General features: G+C 38.3%; 1 protein-coding gene across 1 annotated transcript in view; it reads left to right on the plus strand.

Moving 5' to 3' along the window:
* LOC115041808 (probable phospholipid-transporting ATPase IF) overlaps positions 1-20616 on the plus strand; it is a 41474-nt gene extending 20858 nt beyond the window's left edge. The window contains exons 20-30 of the mRNA XM_029499598.1: positions 44-197; positions 336-438; positions 539-684; positions 837-896; positions 1436-1563; positions 1766-1904; positions 3331-3396; positions 4040-4143; positions 4699-4864; positions 12399-12689; positions 18862-20616. Coding sequence (XP_029355458.1) covers positions 44-197; positions 336-438; positions 539-684; positions 837-896; positions 1436-1563; positions 1766-1904; positions 3331-3396; positions 4040-4143; positions 4699-4864; positions 12399-12671 — 1339 coding nt within the window. The 3' untranslated portion in view covers positions 12672-12689; positions 18862-20616. The remainder of the gene's footprint in view (positions 1-43; positions 198-335; positions 439-538; positions 685-836; positions 897-1435; positions 1564-1765; positions 1905-3330; positions 3397-4039; positions 4144-4698; positions 4865-12398; positions 12690-18861) is intronic.
* The last annotated feature ends 4198 nt before the right edge of the window (positions 20617-24814 follow it).

The raw sequence follows: 24814 nt of genomic DNA on the forward strand, positions 1-24814 counted from the left end.
ATATGTTATTTTAACACTTCCTCTCCATTTCATCTGTTCCCAGGATAAAGGAGGACCATGTTATACAGCACGGGTTGGTCGTGGATGGGGCCAGTTTGTCTTTAGCATTGAGAGAACACGAGAAGCTCTTTATGGAAGTGTGTAAAAACTGTTCAGCTGTGCTTTGCTGCCGAATGGCTCCACTGCAGAAGGCTAAGGTACCGGTGCTGTGGTATATGCACAGACATCTCACTATTAAATCTCTGTTAATCACATCAATTCCTGACCTGATTATCTCTGTGTTGAGAAAATCAAGCCCTTATAAGCCTTGTGCTTACACCCTGTGTTATGTGCAGGTGGTACGTCTTTTAAAAACTTCTCCAGAGAAACCCATCACCTTAGCTATTGGAGATGGAGCCAATGATGTCAGTATGATACAGGAAGCCCATGTGGGCATAGGTAAATTTTTTAATGCACACAAGATGTTGTTACAAATACCATTGTTTTTCTAATCTAATCTGCAATTTCATTTCTAATGTGCATTTTCATATATCCCAAGGTATCATGGGGAAGGAAGGTCGTCAGGCCGTGAGAAACAGTGACTATGCAATTGCCAGGTTTAAGTTCTTGGCTAAACTACTGTTGGTCCACGGTCACTTCTACTACATTCGAATAGCTACCCTTGTACAGTACTTTTTCTACAAGGTGAGAAATGACCATTGATTTCTTCTTGATTTGAATGCATTCTTTTAATGAGATTGAGACTCTGAACCAAAGTTAGGTTTTCATTGACACTGTCAGCCATATCCTTTCACCACAATATTTTTAACCATTCCCTCCTTTGCTTTCTTTTCCAGAATGTGTGTTTTATCACGCCCCAGTTTTTATACCAGTTCTTCTGTTTGTTTTCCCAACAAGTAAGTGTCTCTATCGTTTTATTTCTCTCAACTTTTTGGATGTTGCACTGTGCGCCATTTAGGCCATTTATGCCATTTATACCATTACTTATTTGAGAGCATTCTTGTTTGTTTGATATCCAGATTGATTTTCATTTTTAACTTGCTAACATGCATGAGATTCAAAAGAGTCAACAATCAACAATCATTGACATGGGGAAATGATGAATCTCTCATTTTGCACTCAAATCCATTCTTCAGTTTTAATTTTACACAAGATTGAAACCTTTAATTAATGAAAATGAATGTAAAATATTTTATCAAACTTGAATTGGCATTGGATATGAGAAACTAAAGCTTTATTATGCTATTAATGATAAAATATCAGTCCTGAGACGTTCTTATTATTTAGGATAATAGACAACAAGCAGTGCGGAGATGGGATGCCACATGATAAATATGTAGTGTCTATCACCTTGCCTGCTATGTTCAAGGTATTGGAAAGCTCAGTTTTGGCTAATAGATTTTTGTTGAGTGAATACTGTCTCTGTCCATCCCAGACTCTGTATGACAGTGTTTATCTGACACTGTACAACATCTGCTTCACCTCGCTGCCCATCCTAGTGTACAGTTTGTTTGAACAGCTGGTCCATCCGCACGTACTACAGAATAAGCCTGGCTTGTACAGGTAAGTCTACTTGTTTACTTTTGGAAAACAGCTTAGTTTTTATATACTTAAGAAGAAACCATTGTAACTAACTACTAGTTTTTTTCCAATCACATATGTATCATCTATCTGGACAGCTTTCCTAAGGCATTTTAGTAAAGATTGCAGGATAAGCATCATGACACCATTTATAATCTAAAGAAACTATGTTTGTGCCCTGCAGGGACATCAGCAAGAATGCTTTGCTGTCTTTTCGGCCATTCCTGTATTGGACTCTTTTGGGCTTCAGTCATGCCTTTGTCTTTTTCTTTGGCTCATATATACTGATGGGAGAAGACACCACGCTTATGGGCAATGGACAGGTTCGTCTTCATGAGATATGCAATATGTTTTTACTCTACTCTAACCATGTTAGAATACCCACAGAGATTATTTTCCAAAGCAATATTTGGAGGTTATTACTTCAGGAAATAGATGTTGGTCAGTAAACAAATGCAAGACAGTTATTTGTGTGCATGAATGGGTGTGGATGTTATGATGAATTGTTGCTATTGATCAGACCTGCTGGTATTTCTGCAATGACTTCTTCTGTGGATGTGGCTCTTCCTCATTCTCCTCAGTCTCTTTGTTAAACAGCCCTTCATATATCCTGGTTATGTCTGTTACAGTTTGAGCATGTTTGTCATTCAGTTGTTAATAAGTAAATTCTATATACTACAGGAAGGTCTGTATATTCTATATTACATATTTTTTGCCTCTGGTTCTTCTCAAAGACCATTCCCTTCTATTTGCTTTCTCTCTGCATATTTTTCTGTCTTTCACTCTGTCCTAAGCTTTGAGTTTTGGAATGCACTCACTCCTATTGCTCTCTTTTGCTGGATTTTTTCTTCTATCTTTTGTTGATTACTGGTTTCCTTCTGCCTTCATGCTGTGCATGTCTTCAGATCTTGCGAGCTAACAGGCAGCTGGTAAGATTCTTCTCCACAGATGAATGTATGTCTCTTTTGGGGGTTAAAGAGAGTGGTATCAAGATGATTCCTCATCACGCTTTTGTCATTTAAAAGATGCTGATTGTTCAAGGAGACTGCAGCTGAAGATAATGTAGTGCATGTAGTTTGATAGAAAAAAGCAGAAAAAATGTTGTTTGTGAAAGAAAAAAATTAGTAATTCTTTTCAAGGGGCTTGGGATATTTGTCTGCCAACCGGAGTGCATCTGTGGATACAACATATGACATTTGCCATTAACTTTCAGTGCCCAGACTCCAGCAGGGTCTTGAATTGGCTGGCAATGAAACAATGTCCCCCCCAACGAGTCTCAAACCATAAGTAAAATGATTGCCATAAAAAGTCACGGAGATGCTTATGGTGGTCACGCAGTCAGAGTTCAAGGTCTCATCATAGGCACCATGATACAGCACCATTCGTTAATTCTGTCTTGTGTGAAGTTTTCTTTTCACTCCACATCTCTAAACTAAAACACTCACATTGTGGAGTGCGTGCTGATTTTTCTCCTGATTGGTAGTTTGACTGAAGAGTCTTAAATCATCATATCTTTATAATAAGTTTACAATAAGTGTAATTATTCATTATGGTTTCGGATTACTGGCATGTTAATCTAAGTGTCATTAATGCTACACTGGCATATCATATAATTTAATGATTAAATTGTGATTAATTGGGTCCATGTATTTGATCATTAGCATTATTTCTCGGTTGAATTAGTTTTCTTTGTTGCTGCAATGTAATAGTGTTGACTACTAAACAAAGTTTTTTTTATTTCTCATTTAGATGTTTGGAAACTGGACATTTGGAACATTGATCTTTACCGTCATGGTCATCACTGTCACATTAAAGGTAAATTACACCTTATCTTCTGCTTTCAAAGCAAGGCAGTTATGAATAGTGTTATGTGCAATGATGTCTTATATAAGTAGCCTTTTTTTTTTTATTAAAAATTTAAACTTACAAAATTTAATGACTAACTTTCATGTTGGTTAGTCTGTGAGTAGTTTGTTTTTTAGCAGGGATCCAAATTGGTTCAGCGCAATTTTGTAGCAAACCAAAGACCCCAATATAAGAACTTCTTATATCTGACTCCTAATTTAGGAGTCAGGAAACTTCATCAAAGGTAAAAGACTAATGAGTATTGAGCTTTAATCTTATTTGGGGTGCCTGTGTTTGTCTCTGTGATTTAGTCATTTTGCTCTCTGCAGTCAAATAGAGTTCTTCATGTAGCTTTAAGATGAAGTTCCTGTGTGCATTCACTGTTGACATCCTGTTGACATACATTGTAAAGTATTGGGATGATGCCAGTCATTATTAATAGCAGCATTTTATCTATCACAGGTTGGAGGTGAAGGTCTCTTTTACAGCACCGAAGCAGATAGCTGTAGTTTATTGTGACCTTACCTACCCTGTCTCAGTGTATTATATAATTTTTTTTATTCCCCTCACTCTCCTGTGTGCCTGTATGGTTATGGCTGCGTCTGTTACACAGCTTGCTTTAGAGACTCATTTCTGGACATGGATGAACCATTTTGTGACTTGGGGTTCGATTGCCTTCTACTTCATCTTCTCTCTCTTCTATGGAGGCATCATATGGTAAGATCAGCATCTTACAAAGTCATATACATATACTTGTACCTTAAAAAGCTTCTGCAAGGGGCCACTATGACATCCATAAAATGACATTTTACTCTTGGTAAAAATGTCAAGTAAGATGTCTACAATTAAGATAGTCCAAAGATGGGGCTCTGGATGAAAAGGCTGATGTACACCAGATTTGGTGCCTTGATTAACTTAGAGTGTTGGATTGATCTGATAAATCTTGGCTACTTTAAACAGTCTACTCAACTGAGACTACTAGGGGCCATCTTGACAGTATTTGATAGTGACTGTTTAGACATCACCACAGATCCTTTAACTCCACGCTCTCTGTGAGCAGTAAAATCATTAAAGGAACGCAGTGCTAGCTGCCAATGTGACAATAATTTACACTGAAGGCTTTCAGCCCACCTCTGCTGTTGCTTTGAAAAATTATGACTGTGTTTCACAGCCTGCAGCCACTCAGTCCAGATAAAAATTTGGCGTTAAAATTTTTATTTTTTCTTCTTTTGCTATAATATGTAACCAGTGTCTACTTCTATCTCCCCCCAGGCCTTTCCTCCATACCCAGGACATGTATTTTGTTTTCGTGCAGCTGTTGTCCAGCGGTTCAGCCTGGTTTGCCATCATCATCATTGTCATAACTTGCCTCTTTCCTGACGTGGTGAAGAAGGTCTTCTACAGACATTTACAGCCCACCAGCACAGAGAAGAGTCAGGTAACAGACGAATTAATGGGAGGAAGCGAAAGTGGTGGTAGAATCTAGGAGCCTTTCCAGCCAAAAATACGAAGTGGATTATTCATTTTATGATTAAAAGCACTGGTTGTATTTCCAATTTGCTGTAAGAGCCCTGTCTATTTATCTAATTGTCAGTGGTTTCAACGCATTTCATATTTCTGTAAACCTCCTCCAAGGTACATTGTAGTCACTTCTGGCAAAACCAGTCCTCAGATCACTTTGCCAAAGTTGTTTTTTCTTATATCTGCTCTCAGTCGTTGCTTGCTCATGGGTGGGATCTGTTGGGTCTCTTTAAAGAGTTTGGTCTAGACCTGCTCTATATGTAAAGTGCCTTGATGTAACTTTGTTATGATTTGGCGCTATACAAATAAATCTGATTTGATTTTGAGTAGCAACTTTGGCAATCTCGGATGTGTGCATCCATTCACACACTGACATCTCTATTGTTATAGCTATTTAAATAAAGCTAAAGACCCAATTAGAAAAAAGATATCATATAACTTTCTATGAAAAATTAATCAAGAAGTCAAACATGAGGTAAATGTCTGCCTGCCAGTTGCCTACAGGCAACTGCTAAAAAATAAAACTCATGAATGCATTTCAGTCGTTAAACTTCTGTGTTAAACAAGAGCCTGAAGGGAGAAAATTAACCAGAATATCAACATGGCACACAGAGGGGAAGACAGGGAGAGAAATAGTTCTTTGTGCTGCATTGTCAAATAGTTAACTATTTTATCAGAATCTGTAGTCACATGTTATCCACTTATTTTGACAAAGAGTGCAGTGTTAAGTTGCTCACACACAATGCATGACTCCCCCACATGCACACACAGACAAACACACAGTATGCATGGTCACCTTTCCATGCACCCACAATATTATTGCATTGATTTTCCAGCTGAAGACTGTTTACGTTTTAGAATCTCTCTTCTCATTCGTCAGAGAAACAAGAGCTGTCTGCGTCATTCCTATGTGTATTTGTTTCGACTCTTTGTCCAGTTTTGTCTCGTGTGTATGTCTGATTCGATGTTTGGGTCAGTATGAACGGCGTGCTTGAATGTGTCCCGCGACAGTATTTGAGAGCTTGACTTCTAATCTCTCTGTGTCTGTGTTCTTCCTCTTGCCCTTTCTGTGTATACCCCTGGCATAGATGTACTCCAACCGTGTGGCAATAGGTGATGACTTCATCGCTCTGCAGCCTCTGTCCAGAGCCAAGAGCCAGCTGGGCAAAATTAGGTAGAAGAGATGAGACTTATTCAGCCGTGGGCTTAAAATTCATCTAAAAATCAATTTGAATAAAATAATTATCCCAGGAGTGCTTTCTTCAAGAGCTATCTGTTAAAGGTCCACCATGAACCGGGTTGTCCTTGTTTCTAAATCCAACTTCTCTTACACTACGTTGAAAATATGTGTATTTAGACATTGATTAAGGCAATCAGTTAATCATGTGTTTAAATGCAGCTACAAGATATTTATTATCATATGTGGCAAAGGAAAATATCACATTAAGGCTTTAAATTTCAGAAAACCTTCTGTTTTGTCGCATGTGTTTTTTTGTTTGTTTTTTCTTTTTTGACAATTAATAATTGATTCCATAGTACGGAAAGCATTTTGAATACCTTTATCTGAACTATTTCTACTGCCAATCAACACTCAACACTTCACATATTCTTCATATAAATATGAAATATGAAGATATATTCTTCACATAATCGAGTTCAGATGTCACAAACTGTAACGTTTGCTAGATTTTGTAAAGATTCTTAAAAATTCTCAAGATTTCTTTGCTTTAAAAGTGATGAAGAGGTTGAGATCTGGTTTTGCAGCATGAGATGGACAAACCCTAACATAGAGACTTTGCTTTATGGAACAAGCACTCCTGTTTGCGATCACATTATTCTGAAATGTTCACCCATGTCTGGACTCAAGCTAGTCCTACTTAGTCCTGTTTCTAACAATGGCAGTACACTTTCTATCAGAATGTGTGCTGGTAGTGTTGGGACTTGGTATTTTGTTTCATGTCTGTGACTGCATGCCTTGGGCAAGCCAATCAGCATTCTCAGTGATTGGGGGTTAAAAATACTTTTGGGCCTCTTGTGCTTTGCTACAATGCAGAAGATGTGACATTGAGCATTTCATTTGCTGCATGGGTTACATTTTCATGAAAGCTAACATGTTGTGCTGAGACCTCCACCACTCCTGCCTGCTGCAGCATGGTACTGCCATTAACCCTCCCATAGCTCATTATACTGTGATAGCAGTGTTGTCATACAGGGACCCTATTTGTTGGCTTGAGGGTTAATTGAAAAAGCACACTTCTGAATGTAGCATCCTGCATCTCCATTAGTCTTAAATCAAAGCATGTGATCAGACTCACCTACTGACTCTCAGCCAGGGGCCTTGTCATACAACCTCAGTATGGCATGCCAAGTTTGTGTTTGAGTTACATTACAGTTGCATGGTGTTGCCCATCGGACTGCCCCAAATATTTGTAGCAATGGTCTACTTAACTTATGCGAAGCCAAATGCTCCACAACTGGTTTCACTTCTTCAGAACACACTGCTTACATCAGAGTTGTTCATATGCATGGTTTCAGTGGACCCACAGAACAAGACCGATAAGCTACAGCTGCATGACAGATTCTTTGACTGGTCCAGGCTGCTGTGAACAGCAGCATGATGCTGTCGCTTTAATAGCATGACAGACAGCTGTCTTTTTATCACAGTTATTTTAAACTGAAGATCTGGAGCTGTCATATTAGATATTGCTGTCAGCAGCCTGAAAGGGAAATACAAACAATAGTATGAGCTCTCTTAGGTGAAAGGAAAATCCATGGTCTTGGACATCCTCTGTCTTAAAAAAATATTTCAAATTTGTAATTTTGCTTGTATTAGTCTGTCCAAGATCATGTGGTTAAACTTTACCATTTATATTATTGGCTAATAACAAACTAGCTTTTATGGTTCTTGAGGACTCACTAGGAAAAAAATAACAGGTGAAGTTTATTGGTTGTAATGGGTTGCTTTAAACTTAATTTGTAATATACACACCTCGCAAAAACCACTGTTGTGTAATACATCTGCTAAGTCTTACCTTCCACCTAATGCAATTGTTGGTGATAGCCATCTTAACATCATTGACTCTTCATTGACTCTGTCAAATGCCTTGATATAAATCGGATTGACAATACCCAAGAAACGTTATCAAAACTTGACTGCAAAAATTAAGCGTAACATTTTTAAAGACTGCATGACTGTTAATTTACTTGGTTTTAGCAAGGTGAACCTAATATATTGGAAACTAAGTGTATATTAAAATGCGCTAATTATATCAATGTAGGCCCCATCTCACAAACTGATTGAGCAGAAATAAACTGTCGACTCTTGAAAATTCAGGTGTAAAACTCCTTAGGCAAAGAGATCAAGTTTCACCAGTTTGAGAAACTGGTTTTTATCATTTGGTAGAACTACACAGGTTGCCTTTCTAGATTCAAGAAATATGTGTGCATTATTTTAACATGCTTTATAATGCAATTTATTCAGTTTAGCAGAAGGAATTCCAGTCTCAGTCAGTCTTTTTTGTCATCAGATTGCATGGCGCTCCTGACAGATTCAGGAGCAGGTTTATTGGTTTGAATGGTAATAGACTGGCAAGAATATTTTCTCTGTAGACATTTGGTGTAACTGCTGCTTCTTTCTGCTTATTTGTTTTTCAATTTTACAGCTGTATCTCAGCTTACCAGCACTCCTGCCAGTGTTCAATTATCTTTGCATTTGTGAGGAATAGCAGGCCTCCCCCAGTGACCTCATCAAACCACTAAAACTTTCTGAAGCATGTAGTAATTAAAATGGGGGTGGGGCAGCACTGAAGTAAGACCTTGGCATTGCGCTGGTGTCTTAAAGCAAAAAGTAGTAGTTGGCTGTGTGTTGTCAGCACTTGTTGAATGCAATGCTGAAGATCATTAGTGAGGTCACTTGTGAATGGTTTTGAATTAATTGGAGCCCAGGAAGTCAGAGTTAGGGTTTGAAATGTCTTCGGTTAACTGCCTCCCAAATGTGCAGCATGGACTGACAACTTGGTTACAAACTGACTAATTAATCTCCTTGTTGGAATTTAAAAAAAAAGAAAGAAAAAAAAAAAAGAAGGATCACTGAAAAAACATTTCCACCCAAACCAAGGCCCTCTTTTAGCACTTGAACTAGCTTTTAGAAAAGAAGATTCCTTTAACAAGGAATTATCTTAATCCATTTTCCATATTGGTTGTTTACAAAAACAGTTAAAAACTATATCGTTAGTCGATGTTTTTTTGCAGCGTGGTTGGTTAGTTAACAGGCAGGCTTTATTAGTTATGTAGCTTTTGTCGATTTCTGACCTACCAACAGTCTACTTGGTTGACTGTTGGTTGAGTTGTTTGACTGACCAGCAGGGCTCACTGTAAGCATCTTGTGTCCTTCAGATGGAAGAGGGTGAGGGTTCAGTCTGCCCAGAATATGACCCTGTTAAAGCCCAGCGGAGCCCAGGGGAGGACAATTGGCACCTGCTAGCTGCTTATCCTCCCCCTGCTACTCCCCGGCCAAGACCCCTGCTCCCCTAGGTAGTACCATACATGTATTTCACTCCCATCATCCCCCTTGTACTGTCACTGTCATGGCAATAGGGCCTCACTTGAGGACCAAATGACTCTGTGCACCCCCAAACAGCTGCAGTCAACCAATCCTTATGCTTGGTTAAAACAACCTGCACCTTGGTCATTCTCCTATTCTCTATGTCACACTTGCCCCCACGATACCTTTTATTTCATATATTAAAATACTACTCCTATATGTCTCCCTGTCAGTCTCGCTTCCTGTATGAATGACACAACTGTTCCCACACAATCATTATCAACTCCACCAACCCTTACCTTTGCATGAATAACCTCATTGGTCTCTAGCTAGAAATGTATTCCATCCTTCGTAGAAAACCGTGATAACCCCCATCCTTTCCCTATCCTGATCTAAAATCAGCCCTGGGTCAGATCTGGGTTCAGAGCCTAGAGAGCAAGAGAGAATGCTGTTGGCATGTTGACTTCATTGTGTTTGCTGTTTTTTTGTTGTTTTTTTTGTTTTTTTTTTCATTCAGCCATCTATTCCCACCATATTTAGAATTGTCACTCTTTATTGTCTGCTGAATGATGTTTCACTATCAGCCTGTAAGTATTTGATATCTCATAAAATACTCTTTTCAAATATGATTTTAAGTATGATTTGAATTATTTTTTCTATTAGTTCTTTTTTTCGGTTTCTCTATAATTTCAGGGTTTTATTTTCTTAAGTGTAAGTGCCATATATCATACTCATACATAAGAGTATTGCATATATGTTATTGTGTTGCCACACGATTTTTCAAACTCTGTCCTCTTACTTCTGTGAACTTAACGTCATGTTTTGACATTATACAACAAATATAAATCGTAAGCTTCAACAGTAAATTAGCCAGGGAGGTGATTTCACTGCTTCTTTTATTAGTTTATGACTATGACTGAAGACTGAGTGTTTCCTATAGAACTATGAATCACGTGGTTTGGCATGGTTTTGCTCTGAGCATCACGTTGCTACCACTAACACAGAACTAAATACATAATGGCACGAAATGGTTCCTCAGAACCTACTGCTGCCTCTGTGGTGACTTGTTGCTGCTTCAGTGGTTGAGTGATGCTTTGTTAGTTGGATCTAGGCAAATCAGTCATCTGACAGTTAATGGAAAAATCAAAAGTGTTTCTCATCCATTTGCTTATACTAATATAAAAACACTAAAGGCACTTTACCAACAATTAAACAGTATTTTAGGATACATTTTCTTCTATGAGTGCAGCCTTTTTTTCTGTGGTTTGGACTTATAATGTTTGGAAAAATCACACTCGACAGCCTCTTTTATCTTTGCAACGACAGGGTTAGAGGTCATTGTTGTGCTATGTTAATAATAAATCTGTATCCTTTTTTTCAAATAGGATGAGACAATATGCTCTGATAGAGGAAGAGCATAACCATGCATTTATTATCCAGGGACACAGAACACTACCAATTTTATTCAATTTGTCCTGTCTGTGTTTTCCTGTTGCCAGCCAAGAAGCAGAAGCAGCAGTGTCTCCAATTTCTACTGCAGACAAACAGCAACATCGTGAGCCAAACCCATGTGTGCAATGCACAGGTCTAACATTTGGCCACAAAATAAGGCAATTCTGGCCTACATCTTCAAATGATAAAATCTTGGAGTTTGCACAGATTTTAAAACATTGTCAAAACTTAAAATACACAGAAGTATGGAGAAATTTATATACCTTGTTGCAATACCTGAGAATTACATTTCTGATCTTGAGAATCAAATAATGCCTCTACTTAATAATAGCAAGAAGTACAATTTGAAGACCCAAAACAAAACTGGTGGTCTATTATATTTACTCTTAAATTTATCTATACATGTGCTGTCATGAAGAAAGAATGAGTTCAGTATGCAAACTATATAAGTGTAACCTCACTCTCCCTCTCTCTCTCTGGTGCTGACTCAGAACAACAGAGCAACCTGATCTCACAAGTTTCTATGTAGCAACTTCATTCAGCTTTAACAATGTCAGCTCAATGAGCTAAGCACAAAGACTTTTATTTTCAACTTCTGTGTTAGTACAGATAATAATTTGTACAGGATTACACACATAAGATGGAAGAAGATTTGGATAGATGATGACTAACACTAACTTGTTTCTTTGATATATAATCATATGATTATATATGTGAAGCAAAGGCAATTTATATATATATATATATATATATATATATATATATATATATATATATATATGTTGGCTTATATCACCATTTTGTAAGGTCATTGACTGTCTTTGGATCACAGTTTTTGCCAAGATATGAGACTTAGACTCAAATTGATTCATCATAAATATTGCAGTCTGAGGAGCTGCAACAGAGAAACAGGTCATCTTACTTTTTAGGAGCACTAACATTATTATAATGTGCTGGTCAGAAATGGGAGAAATAAATGAACAACAAGGTTTATAGTATTTATAGCATCACTGGAGCACTGCCATTGTTGTATTCTTGTTAAAAACGCTTGGTTCCAGGATTTTATTTTATTTATTTATTTATTTATATAATTTTTTTGGGGGGGGTTGTTGTTATTCCCTTGTTTGCCTGTTTTATGATTTATGTTTTTATTTGAAATATTTCAGCCCCATGTGTAATATGTGTGAAATGTTTCCCTATGGTTCATTATTCTTGTGACAGCATGCAATATGTCATCCTCCAGTCACCCTCATCATCTTGTCAGAATGTGACAGTGAAACTGTGTTATTCATTTCTTTTTTTTTTCCTTCTCTTTGTCCACCCACTCCTACCCTTTTGTCAATTTGTCCCCTTCTCTGTTCTCTTTCTATTTTCTCAACCTATGCTACTCTGTGACTTCTCACATCATCTTTTCTTGCTCTTTTTCTGCCATTCCCACCTCTTCATCTTTCTCCAGTCTCTATCAGCCCCCCAGGCACAGGCCCTCAGCTGTGTGGAGTCCCTGTGCTGCTACCAACATGGGCAGAGCGGCTGTTCCCGCCTGGCCCACTTCCTGGAGCAAATGACCGGGCAGTGCCAGGGCAGTACCAACCATTGCCACGCATCCAGCCGCAACAACAGGTGGGGAGGACTGCGACGACACCAAACAATGTTTATGAATCCTGATGAAACATCACCACCTCTCGGTTTCAAAAATTTGGGCTGCAGTTCAGACTGCTACACCCCCTAATGTGGCTACAACTCTACTGTAAGTCCTTTTTTTTCCAATTTGTACTCGTCTGAGTATATAGTGTGGGCTAGGCAGCTGTGGGGTATACAGCTGTAGGGTATCAGGGTTTCAGTTGGTGATGGAGACTGGTTTAAGGGTGTGCCTTAGCAGGACTTTGGAAAGACAGCTGAAGGAGGAGGTACCTGTGTGAATGAAGCCATGGTGACTGCACCATGAGTTTTGTTTTTGTCTCCCCCCCCCCCCCCCCCCCCCCCCAAACCAGGATTCGTGTCGGGAGAGCTTGGGAATTTTCATTAACCTCATATCCACTGTTGTACACTGTCATTTCACCTTGTAACCAAAACCAATGACTGAATAGAGTGTGATGGTCATACGTTCTACAGAGCATAAAGATGTATATGCTTGGCTAGCGAGAGAGAATTGGGTCCCAATAATTTTACCAGTAGAATGGAGACTGTCTGCAATACGCAGAAACTCAGCAGGCTCAGTATGACACTACAGAGCATAGCTTGTCTTGTATGTTTTGCCCCTATCTTAGGGTGCGTCTGTGTATTAGCCCATGTGTCCTTGTCCTAATTAACTGCACTATTATTTGTTGTTTGCCCTGTTTGTCTCTCTTGTTTGTGTTCAGTATTACCTTAAAATCAAAGCTTGGTGGTCAAATGGGAGTTAGCTTGTTAGCTGTAATGCACTTTAACAGATGATACCGATGTCTATATATGTCAGTTGATAAGTTCACCTTCTCACTTTATGTTGACTTCTATATGTTGCAGTAGTTAATCTTCTGCATTGTGGGGCTTCTTCATTTGAGAGGAAGCCAGATGTTGGTTAGCTAGCTGAATCATGTATGAGCCAAATGCAAAATATAGGGGTGCATTTTTATAGAGTGAACTAATAATTGAGGAGATTTGAAAATGCTTCATAAGCAGGAGATTGTTGCAACATAGCTTTCAAGCTGCACTTGGCTATTTTGAATTTAAGCTTTATGGGTGCAAGTGGTAAAAATAAATGAAGATGATGTATGTTCACTGCGCAAAGCGAGCTCTCAGTAAATAGAGATCAAATTTCATTTTCACTGCAGCTTGTCTTTGTGATAAAGGTTGATAAGACATCAACAACTTAAAATTTAGTTTTTGTTTGGTCAAAAAACTTTTTTGCCTGATGCAGCTTTAAAGGCAATTTAGCTGAGCTCACAGTTTCCTGGTCCGCTCTGTCTGCAGTTTTAGTCTTATTGTTTCTCTTTACCTGAATCCAAGTGACACAATGAGGTCATTGATTGAATTGACCTGATCAGCCCTTTCTGCTAAGTAATCAATATTCCCTGAATCAGCTTGGGATGGAGTATGGATCAGATCAGTAATGAAAATGTAGCAGTCTTTTTCTTTGTGTCTTTTGCAGTAGATGCTACACAGTTTGGTGGAGTGGGCATGCATATCTGTTCATTCATGCCTTTGTGTGTGTTTATTAAGGCAATGACAGCATGCAGGTAAAATAAGGGATGCACTGCCCCTCCGCTCTGTCTTCAGCAACCTGTAAAGTCACTGTGGTTTGGCAGAGCTTGTAAGTCATGTTTGAGCCATGCAGCAGTCTTTTGAGTAATCTTACTATAGAAACATAAAGTTTTGACTGACTAATAATTTTATTATGAAGAAAGATCATAACATAATTTGAACTCCAGTTTATATATATATATATATATATATATATATATATATATATATATTCAGTGGTATGAGAGCAATGCTAGGTACAATATAACAATAGTAAATGTTATTTATTTTCAGGGTAATTTCATTGAATGAAAGAAAATTATTCACATAATTTCAGGGTCAAATAACCACTAAATGCATGATTCAGTTTAGATCAACTTCTACCATAGGTAATGATTGAATTATTTTCTGACCTAGGCATGAAGTAACCAATTAAATTCTTCCAGTTGAGCAAGCTGCAGCTAAATTATGCTCTAAGAAGGATAAAAATAAAAAAAAAATCATTTGCTTAAGTATGCTTGGTTCTGTAAATATAAAAAAATCTGCAGGTATAGTTTTATCCCTCCCCTCCTTTACTGAATTCCCCTCTTCTCACCCCCCTTGCCCACCTTGTTTACCACAGGCCTTTGTCTGTCCCTTTTCCTCCTCTTCTTCATATTCTGGTTTAAGGAAATGAACATGAACTAGAAACCACAAAGCAATTGAGCTACTTGTGAAACTCAGCCCACATTTGGCCTTAATGCTAGGATACTGCCAGAGGGGTAAGGGAATATAACCACCCAGTCCTATATGCTTAGTGACTGTAAGGAACATATACCAAGCATATTTACATCTTATATAATGCTTAAAACATTTATCTTATATTTATTGGAAGCCCAACTGTAGCTGGCTGCTCGACTTGGCCTTTTTAGTTAGCAATGAATGCTGGTCACAGCTCAATATGTAGCTGTCTAGGAGCGACAAAGACGAAACGTACACAGATGTCAGCAGTCAAAGATATTTTCATAAATAACAAGATAGATTTCCTGTGTGTACTTGTCACAAGTCTCCCTCCACATGTTAAACAAATTTCCCTCAAACCTTTGAAATCTAGGGAAAATAAATTTTAGATTTAGGAGGTACTTGCACTGGAAAAAAGTAAACATTTATGCCTGAATTCACTTGTTCGTATTCTGGTGCAGCAGTTGGCAGGCATGCACTCTCAGAATTTCTAAACTTTAAAAGCAGCTTGTGAGAAAATGCAACCATCTGCTATGTAAAGATGAAAACTTTATTACTCCAGTCTGCCTCAAACCTGTTGGTTATACTTTTGAAATTTGAGGAGACATTGCAACAGCTGTTCATCTTCTCTATTTCAATGCAGCAGAATAAAAAAAAGGTATCCCTGGTTTGAGATTAAGCTACTGACTGAAAACCATTCTCTTCTCCTTGATCATGGGGACCCTAAACCAGAGACTGCTGGGAAATGTAGTCTCAGAGAGTGCTTTTCCTATTTCCTGTATCTATTAGTCTTTTTCTACTGGATCCTGAAGCCTTATATGTGCTTCTGTGAAGAGGCCAACTTTGAAGGTATGCTTGTTTTATAACCTGTGATGTTCCAGGCGGGTGGAATCTAACTTCTCCACCTACCTTGTCCACTGCAGACATTAAAACAAGAATGCTCAGACTCTGTATGTTGCATGGGGGCTGCTGTTGCCTTTGGTATTTTGTACACAATATAGACATGTATGTATTAGTGCCCCCACAAACTCCTCTTGCTTTTATCTGTTCTGTCTGTCTTTCTGTGTCTGAAATCTGCATAATGTCATGTGACCTTCCAGATTAATTATTCCTATGCTGTTGATGTCGCCTGTGAACTCCATTTTGTCAGAACTCTGCCTGTTCTATTCTTTCTTTTCTTGGGTTCATTATCCTACTGGCTTATCTGAAAAGTGTTTTGGTGCTAGCATCCTCTTTGTTCCATTATATCTGGTGGAGCAAAGATGGTTTTAGCACTGAGATGTTTCTGTTTGACCTCAGCTCCTGTAAACAGCCGAGCTAGTAATGTAGCACGTGTGAGTGCCTCAGGTCAAACCACCGTTTGAGTCATCAGCTTATTTAAAGTCCCTGGGTCTTCTTGTTCACCAGGTCTTAAAACGGTTGTCTATATGTCAGAGAGCGAGTGAAACTGGAAGCCATGAGATTCGTTAACTGTAGAGCAACTGATATTTAGAAATTACAAGATATGGACATGTTGATGGACATTTGCAGATAGGAGAAAAGTCTTGCTTTAGTTTTCCAATCCTAATTTCAACCGGAAACAGCATTTCAATGTGGAAGTTTCACATACATCAGACTTAAATGGTGCAGTATTGTGAAGTGCACAGGAGTAGCCGCCAAAATGGAGTTACTGTTTGAACCAAGCAGATGTGGAACCCAAGTCTCTCTGCTCCTCCCTGTTGGTGCTTTGAGGTAGAGCGCTGTGATTATTGAAACTGGTTCAACTTTGATGTGAGCCAGTGTGGTGGAGTTTCAGTTATTGTGACCTTTAACAGTGGCAAGCTGTGACTTTAATGATGAAGCCATTTTATATATTTTTTTCTGGTCCTTCCACCTTGAAGATGTTCAAGCAGGTTGAAAATAAGCTTGAGGATATTTTTACTTGTTGAAGACTTGTTACGAATTTGTGCTTTCTGTGTCAAATATCTCCAAAGGAGACCCACCTTGCGTTGCAAAGTTTTAATTTTTAAAAGGACTCTGCCACTTCTCTGAATAGAATTATACAGTACATCATAAATTTCATAAAATCTAAATATGTTTAGTACCGTGGATGAAGATGACAATGTGGTACCAAGAAGGTACCTATTTTTCATATAGAGATAATTTAACTTGATCATTTTTATTTTACCTGCAGAAAGTCAGATGCTAATCCTGTTTATCTTGAGAGTGGATATGAGGCAAGAATCTTGCTGGTGTTTTTTTATCGTTTCTTTTATTTCTCTTTATGGTGATTGTGTTGACTTCAATCCATGGATGAGTAGCTCAAGTCTCCCTTCATTCTCCTCCCACCTCTAATAACAAATCAGGCACTCAGCAAAATTGGAAATGGGGCATGACTGAATAGCTTTATTCGATTAAAATTATCAGCTCACCTTAGAAACTAAGACGTTTGGATCAATCAAATTGTCAAGAACACTGAGGATGCAGATCTATTTAAACATCACACTACTGCTTTGGATCAGGTTATTGTGGTATTTTTTCTTTCCCAGTCTTATTTGAGATGCTGTCAAGGTATCAATATGTTGTAAAGAAAAAATTAAGGCTTACCAAAAATTATTATAATTTGTAACCTTGTTCGTTCTAGAGCACTAACATGCTTTTTGTCCTGTGTGTAGTCCTGAGGTGTAACAGATCTTATTTGGAGTACAATGTCTAATAGGCATTGTACTCCAGTAGTACTCTCTATTTTGATATATGTTAATACCAGTACCGTATTTTCCGCACTATAAGGCGCACCTAAGAGCCTTCAATTTTTTCAAAAGCTGACCATGCGCCTTATATATGGATCAATATTGATATTGATCCATATATATATCTGCCAGTGGATCGTAAATGCCTGGGCTGATATATCAGTCTCAACTGTGGTCCGAGCTTTCAGGAAGGCAGGAATTGTCACTGAACTGCCAGACAACAACAGCGACGCTGACTCGATTAATGACTTTGATGAGACGGAGGCGTGTTGGATGCCGCATTCGCCCAGCTGTTCAATTCGGACACTGAAGAAGAAGAATTCGAGGGATTGGTAGATGAGGAATGAACTGATAAAGTGAGCTTTACGTGTTTCTTTTGTGTGTTTACAGTTGAACAAGGTTGGTCATATTGCGAATATGGACATTAACGCGTAACGTAACGTAATCCCAGCCTCTACTGTAGCGCCTTATAATGCGGTGCGCCTTATAGTGCGGAAAATACGGTATATTGTTTTAAAACACTTTTCTCCTCTCAAAAGTCCACTAGATTTGTAACCTCTCCATGTTGTTTATTTTAAATAAGATAATAATCATTTATTAGTTGCCAAATGGGGAAATGTGCATTTTACAACAGCATCAGACAAGAAAATAGAAACACACAATGTCTTGGATAAGGTAGAAAAGTTAATTTGGGGGGAGAATATATAAATAAATATATGAAACAAAATGTATCAAACAAATATGTCGAAAAGTAGGCAATGGAATTGTGATAATGTTGTTGCTCATTTTTATTGAGCAGAGGGGGTAAGTGGTTGTTAACCACTGGAGTTGGGAAGCACCTGTGATAGTGTTCCTTTACACACTTCAGGTGGAGCAGCCTCTTAGCCTCTCTTATTTTGGCTCTAATTGACCACCAGGTAGAATTTGTATGGTTGTAATCTACTTTTTAGGTATATCACTTAAAAACTAGCTCCTTAAACAAATGTCAAGAAAAACAGTTACATGTACTTCTCTGTCAGAATTCACAGTAGACCTGGTTAGATGGGAGTAAATGAAGAGAGACCTGATATTCATCACTAACAACATCTCATCCATTACTAACCCTCCTCCTCTCTGCTTCTTCCAGCCCTATTGTGTAGAGTGTTAAATCAAACCTTTGCACAATAGACAGCTGAGCCTGCTAACCTTACACACACACACACACATTCACTCGCCGTGTCAGTCTCCTAACCCTCAGCTGCCTGTTTCCAGGTCTTGGAATGACACGGACTACTTCTACTCCAATGATCGCAGCATCCTGACGCTGTCACCCATCGAGGCCACCCACTGCTGACTCCCATGGCCGCAGACTGTAAATCACAGAGGGGGAGGGGGGCTGCCACTCTGCTATGAGTCATAATCACACCCCCGCACTCCTGTCACCGTTTTCTAAACTTGCATCAGTTTAAATCCAATGCAGCCAGATGCAAAGCGGACTCAAATGGGAGATGTTGCATCATTTGAAACCAAAGGACTTGCAGCAGGCTACTTCATCCCCCACCTGTTTGCACCCCAGTGTGAACCAATTCGCAGTAGAATGTTTGAAAGTTATGTCAGGTGGGAGCTGCAAGATGACAGGAAATGAAATCCTTAGCGTGGATCATGCCAATATGACGTGAAGTAGACATCAGTGGACTTCCTCCTACAGAAAGATCAAGTCAGCAGCTTAGTATCAGATTCCTGCTGTGAACAGGGTGACATAATATTTGAACGCACTACCTTTACAACAGTATAAGAAGATATATTCAGTCTTTCATTTATTTCACCTACTCGCAGTTGCATCTCTCTGAAATCAGGCCAGTTTTATGAACTGTCATGCAATTATTTATTTTTCATTTTCAATATTATTGCCAAACCTAACTTTTGCAGCTAGCATCAAAGTGAATGCTTCTCGACACAGGATGGAGAGTCCTGAATGTCTGGACCTTTGAATGTCAGGCATCACTCCTCCTGGAAGCATTGCAGCCTGACAACTCAGATAACTTTAAGATCACTGGCCTCACCGCAGCATGCAGCAAACCAGCATAATCCTCATTAAAACCAGGACAGAAGCTCAGATTGAATTATTAATTTATCTCTGAATACTTTGTAACCAGCTAAGGCCCAACCTCATGTCAACATGAACTTCCCCGCTGCCGCAACTTCATGTCTCATTCCAAATTAAAAGAGGGAAAAACCCATCAGCAGCCACAATCCCATAGCATCCAGAGCATTTGATAATTTGTTCTCACCAGACGTAGTGATCCCTTGATACTGCACATGGAGCGTCATCTCTGCTGTGGCACCAAAAACCAAAGGAATGAGAGTTTAACATAGAAAGTGTTTATTTTTGTGCCTGATTGTACAGAAGCTTATATTGTTCAGAAGACTTATTTTGGTTCGTGCTGCTTGTTTTGACTCTTCAGGCCTCTATCTTCCTGTTGCGTCACTCCAGAGGAGGCCAGGTGTGGTCTGTTTAAAAAGCCATATGTTTTCAAGATTATGCTGTTAGTTGATTATCGAAGGTACTGCAGACAGAAGCTGTTTGAGCCTGTTGATACTTTGTACTTGTTCCTCTTGAATGCCTTTTCTCATTCAGCCTGGTTAGCAAAGACATCTCAGCATCATGGGCCATGATGTCAGGCAACAATAATGAAAGAACTCAAGGCTGTAAAATCAACCCCATCACATTTGATAACATACAGACAAAACTCAAGGTATCTGATCAGGTAATGGTAGATTTAAGTAAAACAACAATGGCTTTAATGGTGAGATGTTTTCCCAAACCATGGCTAATGCATGTTGACCGCAGACAGCAGAATGTTTTAATCTTCAGAGAGATAGAGCTATATCAGATAGTATAATTCAGCTTCAGCAAAGATGAAAAGAAAAGCAGAGCGTTTGCACAAGTCACACACGTCTATGTCTATATATATATATATATATATATATATATATATATATATATATATATATATATATATATATATATATATATATATGTATATATATATATATATATATATATATATATATATATATATATATATATATATATATATATATATATATATATATGTATATATATATATATATATATATATATATATATATATATGTTTGTTATATATATATATATATATATATATATATATATATATATATATATATATATATATATGTATGTCTCTCAAATCATTGCTTGTCTGTTATCATTGAAATCATCTGTATCATGTTTTTGCTGTTGCGTTGTTTTGCCATATGTGTTTGTTTCCACCTATTGATGAAGTGTGTGTGTGTGTGTGTGTTAGTTGGCATGTTCATCTGCATGGCAGCCATGTTGGTTGAAGGAGGTGCGATACCTAGCTTTGTTGTACGATGTCAGTGACCACATGCTGCCACCATGTTAAAGGTCAAATGTTTCTCCTTGATGAATATGTGTTCACTTTTCTTTGATAAAAAAAAAATGGAAAGAGGGAAAACTTGAAAAATTGTGTCCGTCCTTATTTGTTGAGTGGGGAGCGTGATCTCAGAAGACAACCGTTTTAAACCAGCTCACACAGGGAACGTACAGAGTCATGGGATGTTTCTGTTGCGCTCTGGTTACCGTTTGAAGATGTCTAAGTGTCATTTGTATTTTTGTTAATTCATTGAATATTCTTAATGTTTATTTTCTGCAAGCTAAACATGTTTTGGTGCATATCTGGGATGAAAATGTCTATTTATTATTGCAGTGCTTTTTGTGTGGTTGTGTTTAACCTCTCTCACATATCGATCAATCTTTGGGTCATTTAAACGCTGTTGAACTTGATCAGCCCAACACCTGCCCAAGTTCTTCTATACTAGCATCCCAAACAGCTGTCATCCAGCCGTTTAGGATGTATCCAGTATATTAGACTATATATATTACACTTCTAGTTCCAATACATCACTCCATCCAACCGAACAGCCTCATGTTGCTCTAAATCCTATTTCCAATCAGCACCTTAGGCCACATTTACGCAGGAAATAATTTGGGTTTTTTTAACCATTTAAACTGGCATTTGATGTTAAAATGTCTTTTATTGGTCCCTATATTAGGAAGCATACTTTTGAATACTTGTTTCAGTATTTGTTTCAACCCATCTCAAACAGCTCTAACTTCATTGAAGTGCAATCCAAACACTACCCCTTTAATACATTAATAAGAGAATTCAAAATTCAGGTCATTAAGACTGGATCTTGAAATTCCCACCATTCATACCCAGTAAACACTTGTGTGTTTCCAGCGCCACGCCGCCAGTCTGCAGCACAGGGATCAGTTCAGATGTTGTCATTTCCACCTTAAAGCACATCTGGAAGAGTTACCTATTGGTTTCATTAGTTCCCTGTCCAAGTTACACCTTCTCAGGACATAATCTGCCATTCCATACATATCACGAATGCTGAATTATGCCTTTAAAATGCTGAAGCTGCTTCGGGGGGCCCTCTTCCCCTTCCCTTTTCCTGCTGAGCTTCAGCAGGTCAATGGTAATATGCAGTATGTTTGTCTAATCCTTGTATGAAAATGAGTAATGATGGCAGCAAGCAGTTGCTGTTCTCCTGTGCGATTGGCCATGTGGATCTAGTTTTAAGATGTACTTCCAAAATCCTTCACACTGTAAACTGGCCGGTGATGCTTTTATGTAACGGTGAGCAGGGCTGAGAGTCTGGGCCTCTGCAGAGGACATGTCAGAGGGAGACAGTCCTTCCTGGCCAAAAGGCACAGACGCTCACTTCTGACGCCCCCTTGTGTTCACTTACTGAAGCCCAAAGTGTTGGAAGAATTACCCACAGGCAAAAAGCAAGTAAAAATAAAGTAACTGATGACAATTATATAATTAAAATAAAATAAATGAATGAGATTATCAATGACAACCAAAATTTCAGTGAAAAAAATTCACTTCTTTTTTAAAGAAAATTGTAAAAATATGAGCAAAATTGGAATACAAAAACAAAAACAATCACAATGAACTACAGTTAAATTTTGTATGCTTTAAATTAAATTTATTGTTCTGAACACTTTGGTTTGATTATTTTCCCCTATTGAATATAATTGTGGTTCAGAAAGCGCTAATGTGATATTTTGCATTAAAAAAAAAAGCACTGACGTCACCTCAGCCAACAGCAGGGTTTTTCTAGAAGCGGGAGATTCTGCCACATAATAATATAACATAATTTATCACACCAAGATGATGCTCATCCATCAGGAGCACCATCCCACTTTAAATGGATGTCATATTAAAGCTGTGAAGTTGACACGTGTCAGAGTATTTCTGCTTCTGGAGATATCGGCCACATATTGACTGAGATCAGCTTCTTTGTCCGCTGCATCTCAACCTGAATTATTCACGTAGCAGGAATTTTGCACAAGGGTCAAACTAAATCCTCATTTGGTGCCGTCAGATTGTCTGGAAGAGGTGATTTTGAAGACGGTGGTCGGTGACGTCAGTGCAGAGATGCTCTTGGAAAACTGAGCCAGTTCGCAGACTTGAATCAAATCAAAGTTTATTTAATCAAATCAGCTACAAAACAGAAATCTAAATGAAAATGTCAAACGTCTGCTTTCCTGCAACAAAACATCCTGTGACTCAGCATCACCCAGGAAAAGCTTCAAGGCTGCAGATCATTATGCGCTCGGCCGTTGGTCCAATTCATTTTTCCTTCCTCTCATCAGTAAATCACACTTGAGACAACTAATAAACCACCATCATCACTCTTCTGTTGACTGAGACCTGTTAATGTGTCTGTCTGTCCTCTTCCTCCTCTTGTCAGTAAATATGTCTTATAGCTCATGTTTATGAAGATGCGGTTCTAATTTACAAAATAAATACTTTTTAAGAAAACGAGTCTTTGGACTGACTTCACTCATTCAGATGTTCCAAAATGAGAGGAGACCTAAACTGACCAGGACCAAACCAAACAACAGCAGAGGACTTGATAACTGAAGATCTCTGTTGTTGTGTCCATCAGATTAACATCTGACATGACCACGTGAGAAGGGATGATCAAATGAAGTTCACTTAAATGCTGACTCAGAAGCTAAACTCGTTTATAGCGTAGCTGAAATAAACCAATAAGATGATTATCAAACAAAACAAATGGATCTAAATTGCTTCATATAATTTTTTACATATGAAACAAATAAATATCCACATTTTAAGGATGGAAAACTTAATTTAAAGAAAATAAATTGAACATTTGACAATTAACACAAAGAAAAGATAATAGAGGTTTCTGATCACTATGACAACCAGTTTGGTGCAGCACCTCGCTGATATAATGAAGACTTAACTGCTGCACTGCAGAGGCTGTTTTGATTTTTCCTTAAAACACACACACACTCCCAACTTCACTGCCATTTAGTTCTGGTTTTATCTGAGCCATTTCCACAACGTGTCAGCAGTGAAGGCTCTGCAGAGTCACGCAGCTTCTGCAGTTACTCTGATTAGCTTTGACCTCGTCCGGGTTGAGTCTGGGAGGCGACATCAGTCAGTCCCAGTCTATTCACACCCACACAGGCCTGACACGACCGTTCACCAGCCAAAAACACCACATTCGACGAGTGCATCAAGTTTGATGGAACTTTATTACTGTATTTGTCTTTTTCAAATCAGCTATCGTATTTACAAAATATTTGCTTTAGTCTTCAAGGCCTCAGAGCAGTTAGTAAGAACAGGGTGAGTGATAAGCAAATCATCTGTCCGTTTAAAGTTCCCTCTGACTGACATTTCATCCTTTAGGGCTCATTTTGAAGCCAGGGCTAAATCCAGTCACAAAAATATTCCAAACGTGTATCAGAATAATTTGGAATAAGATCTATTTGGAGTGTTTTTTTGCCTCCTCTCAGTTCATATAAAGCCTTTGTCCTTGTTTTGCTCTCTTCCAACGGTTCTCTGTCAGTCAGGATTTTGGATGGAAAACAACGGATTGAAAACATTTTCCCCACAATAAAAATCTATGAAGGATGCTTCTCTTCCTTTATCACTGCTCACTGAAAACAGCATTGTTTAAACACATCTTAACAGCTCAGGTTTGAGTACAGAATTTTACAATATATACAAGTGATAAGTGCTTTTTTTTTCCTTGTAAGGGAGCGTGACCCTTAAGCTTCTGTAAAAGTTTAGGAAATGTAATGAAAATGGTTTCAGTGGGCAGCAACAATAAA

This window comes from Echeneis naucrates, chromosome 4, assembly GCF_900963305.1.
Source record: "Echeneis naucrates chromosome 4, fEcheNa1.1, whole genome shotgun sequence".
Taxonomy (NCBI): Eukaryota; Metazoa; Chordata; class Actinopteri; order Carangiformes; family Echeneidae; genus Echeneis; species Echeneis naucrates.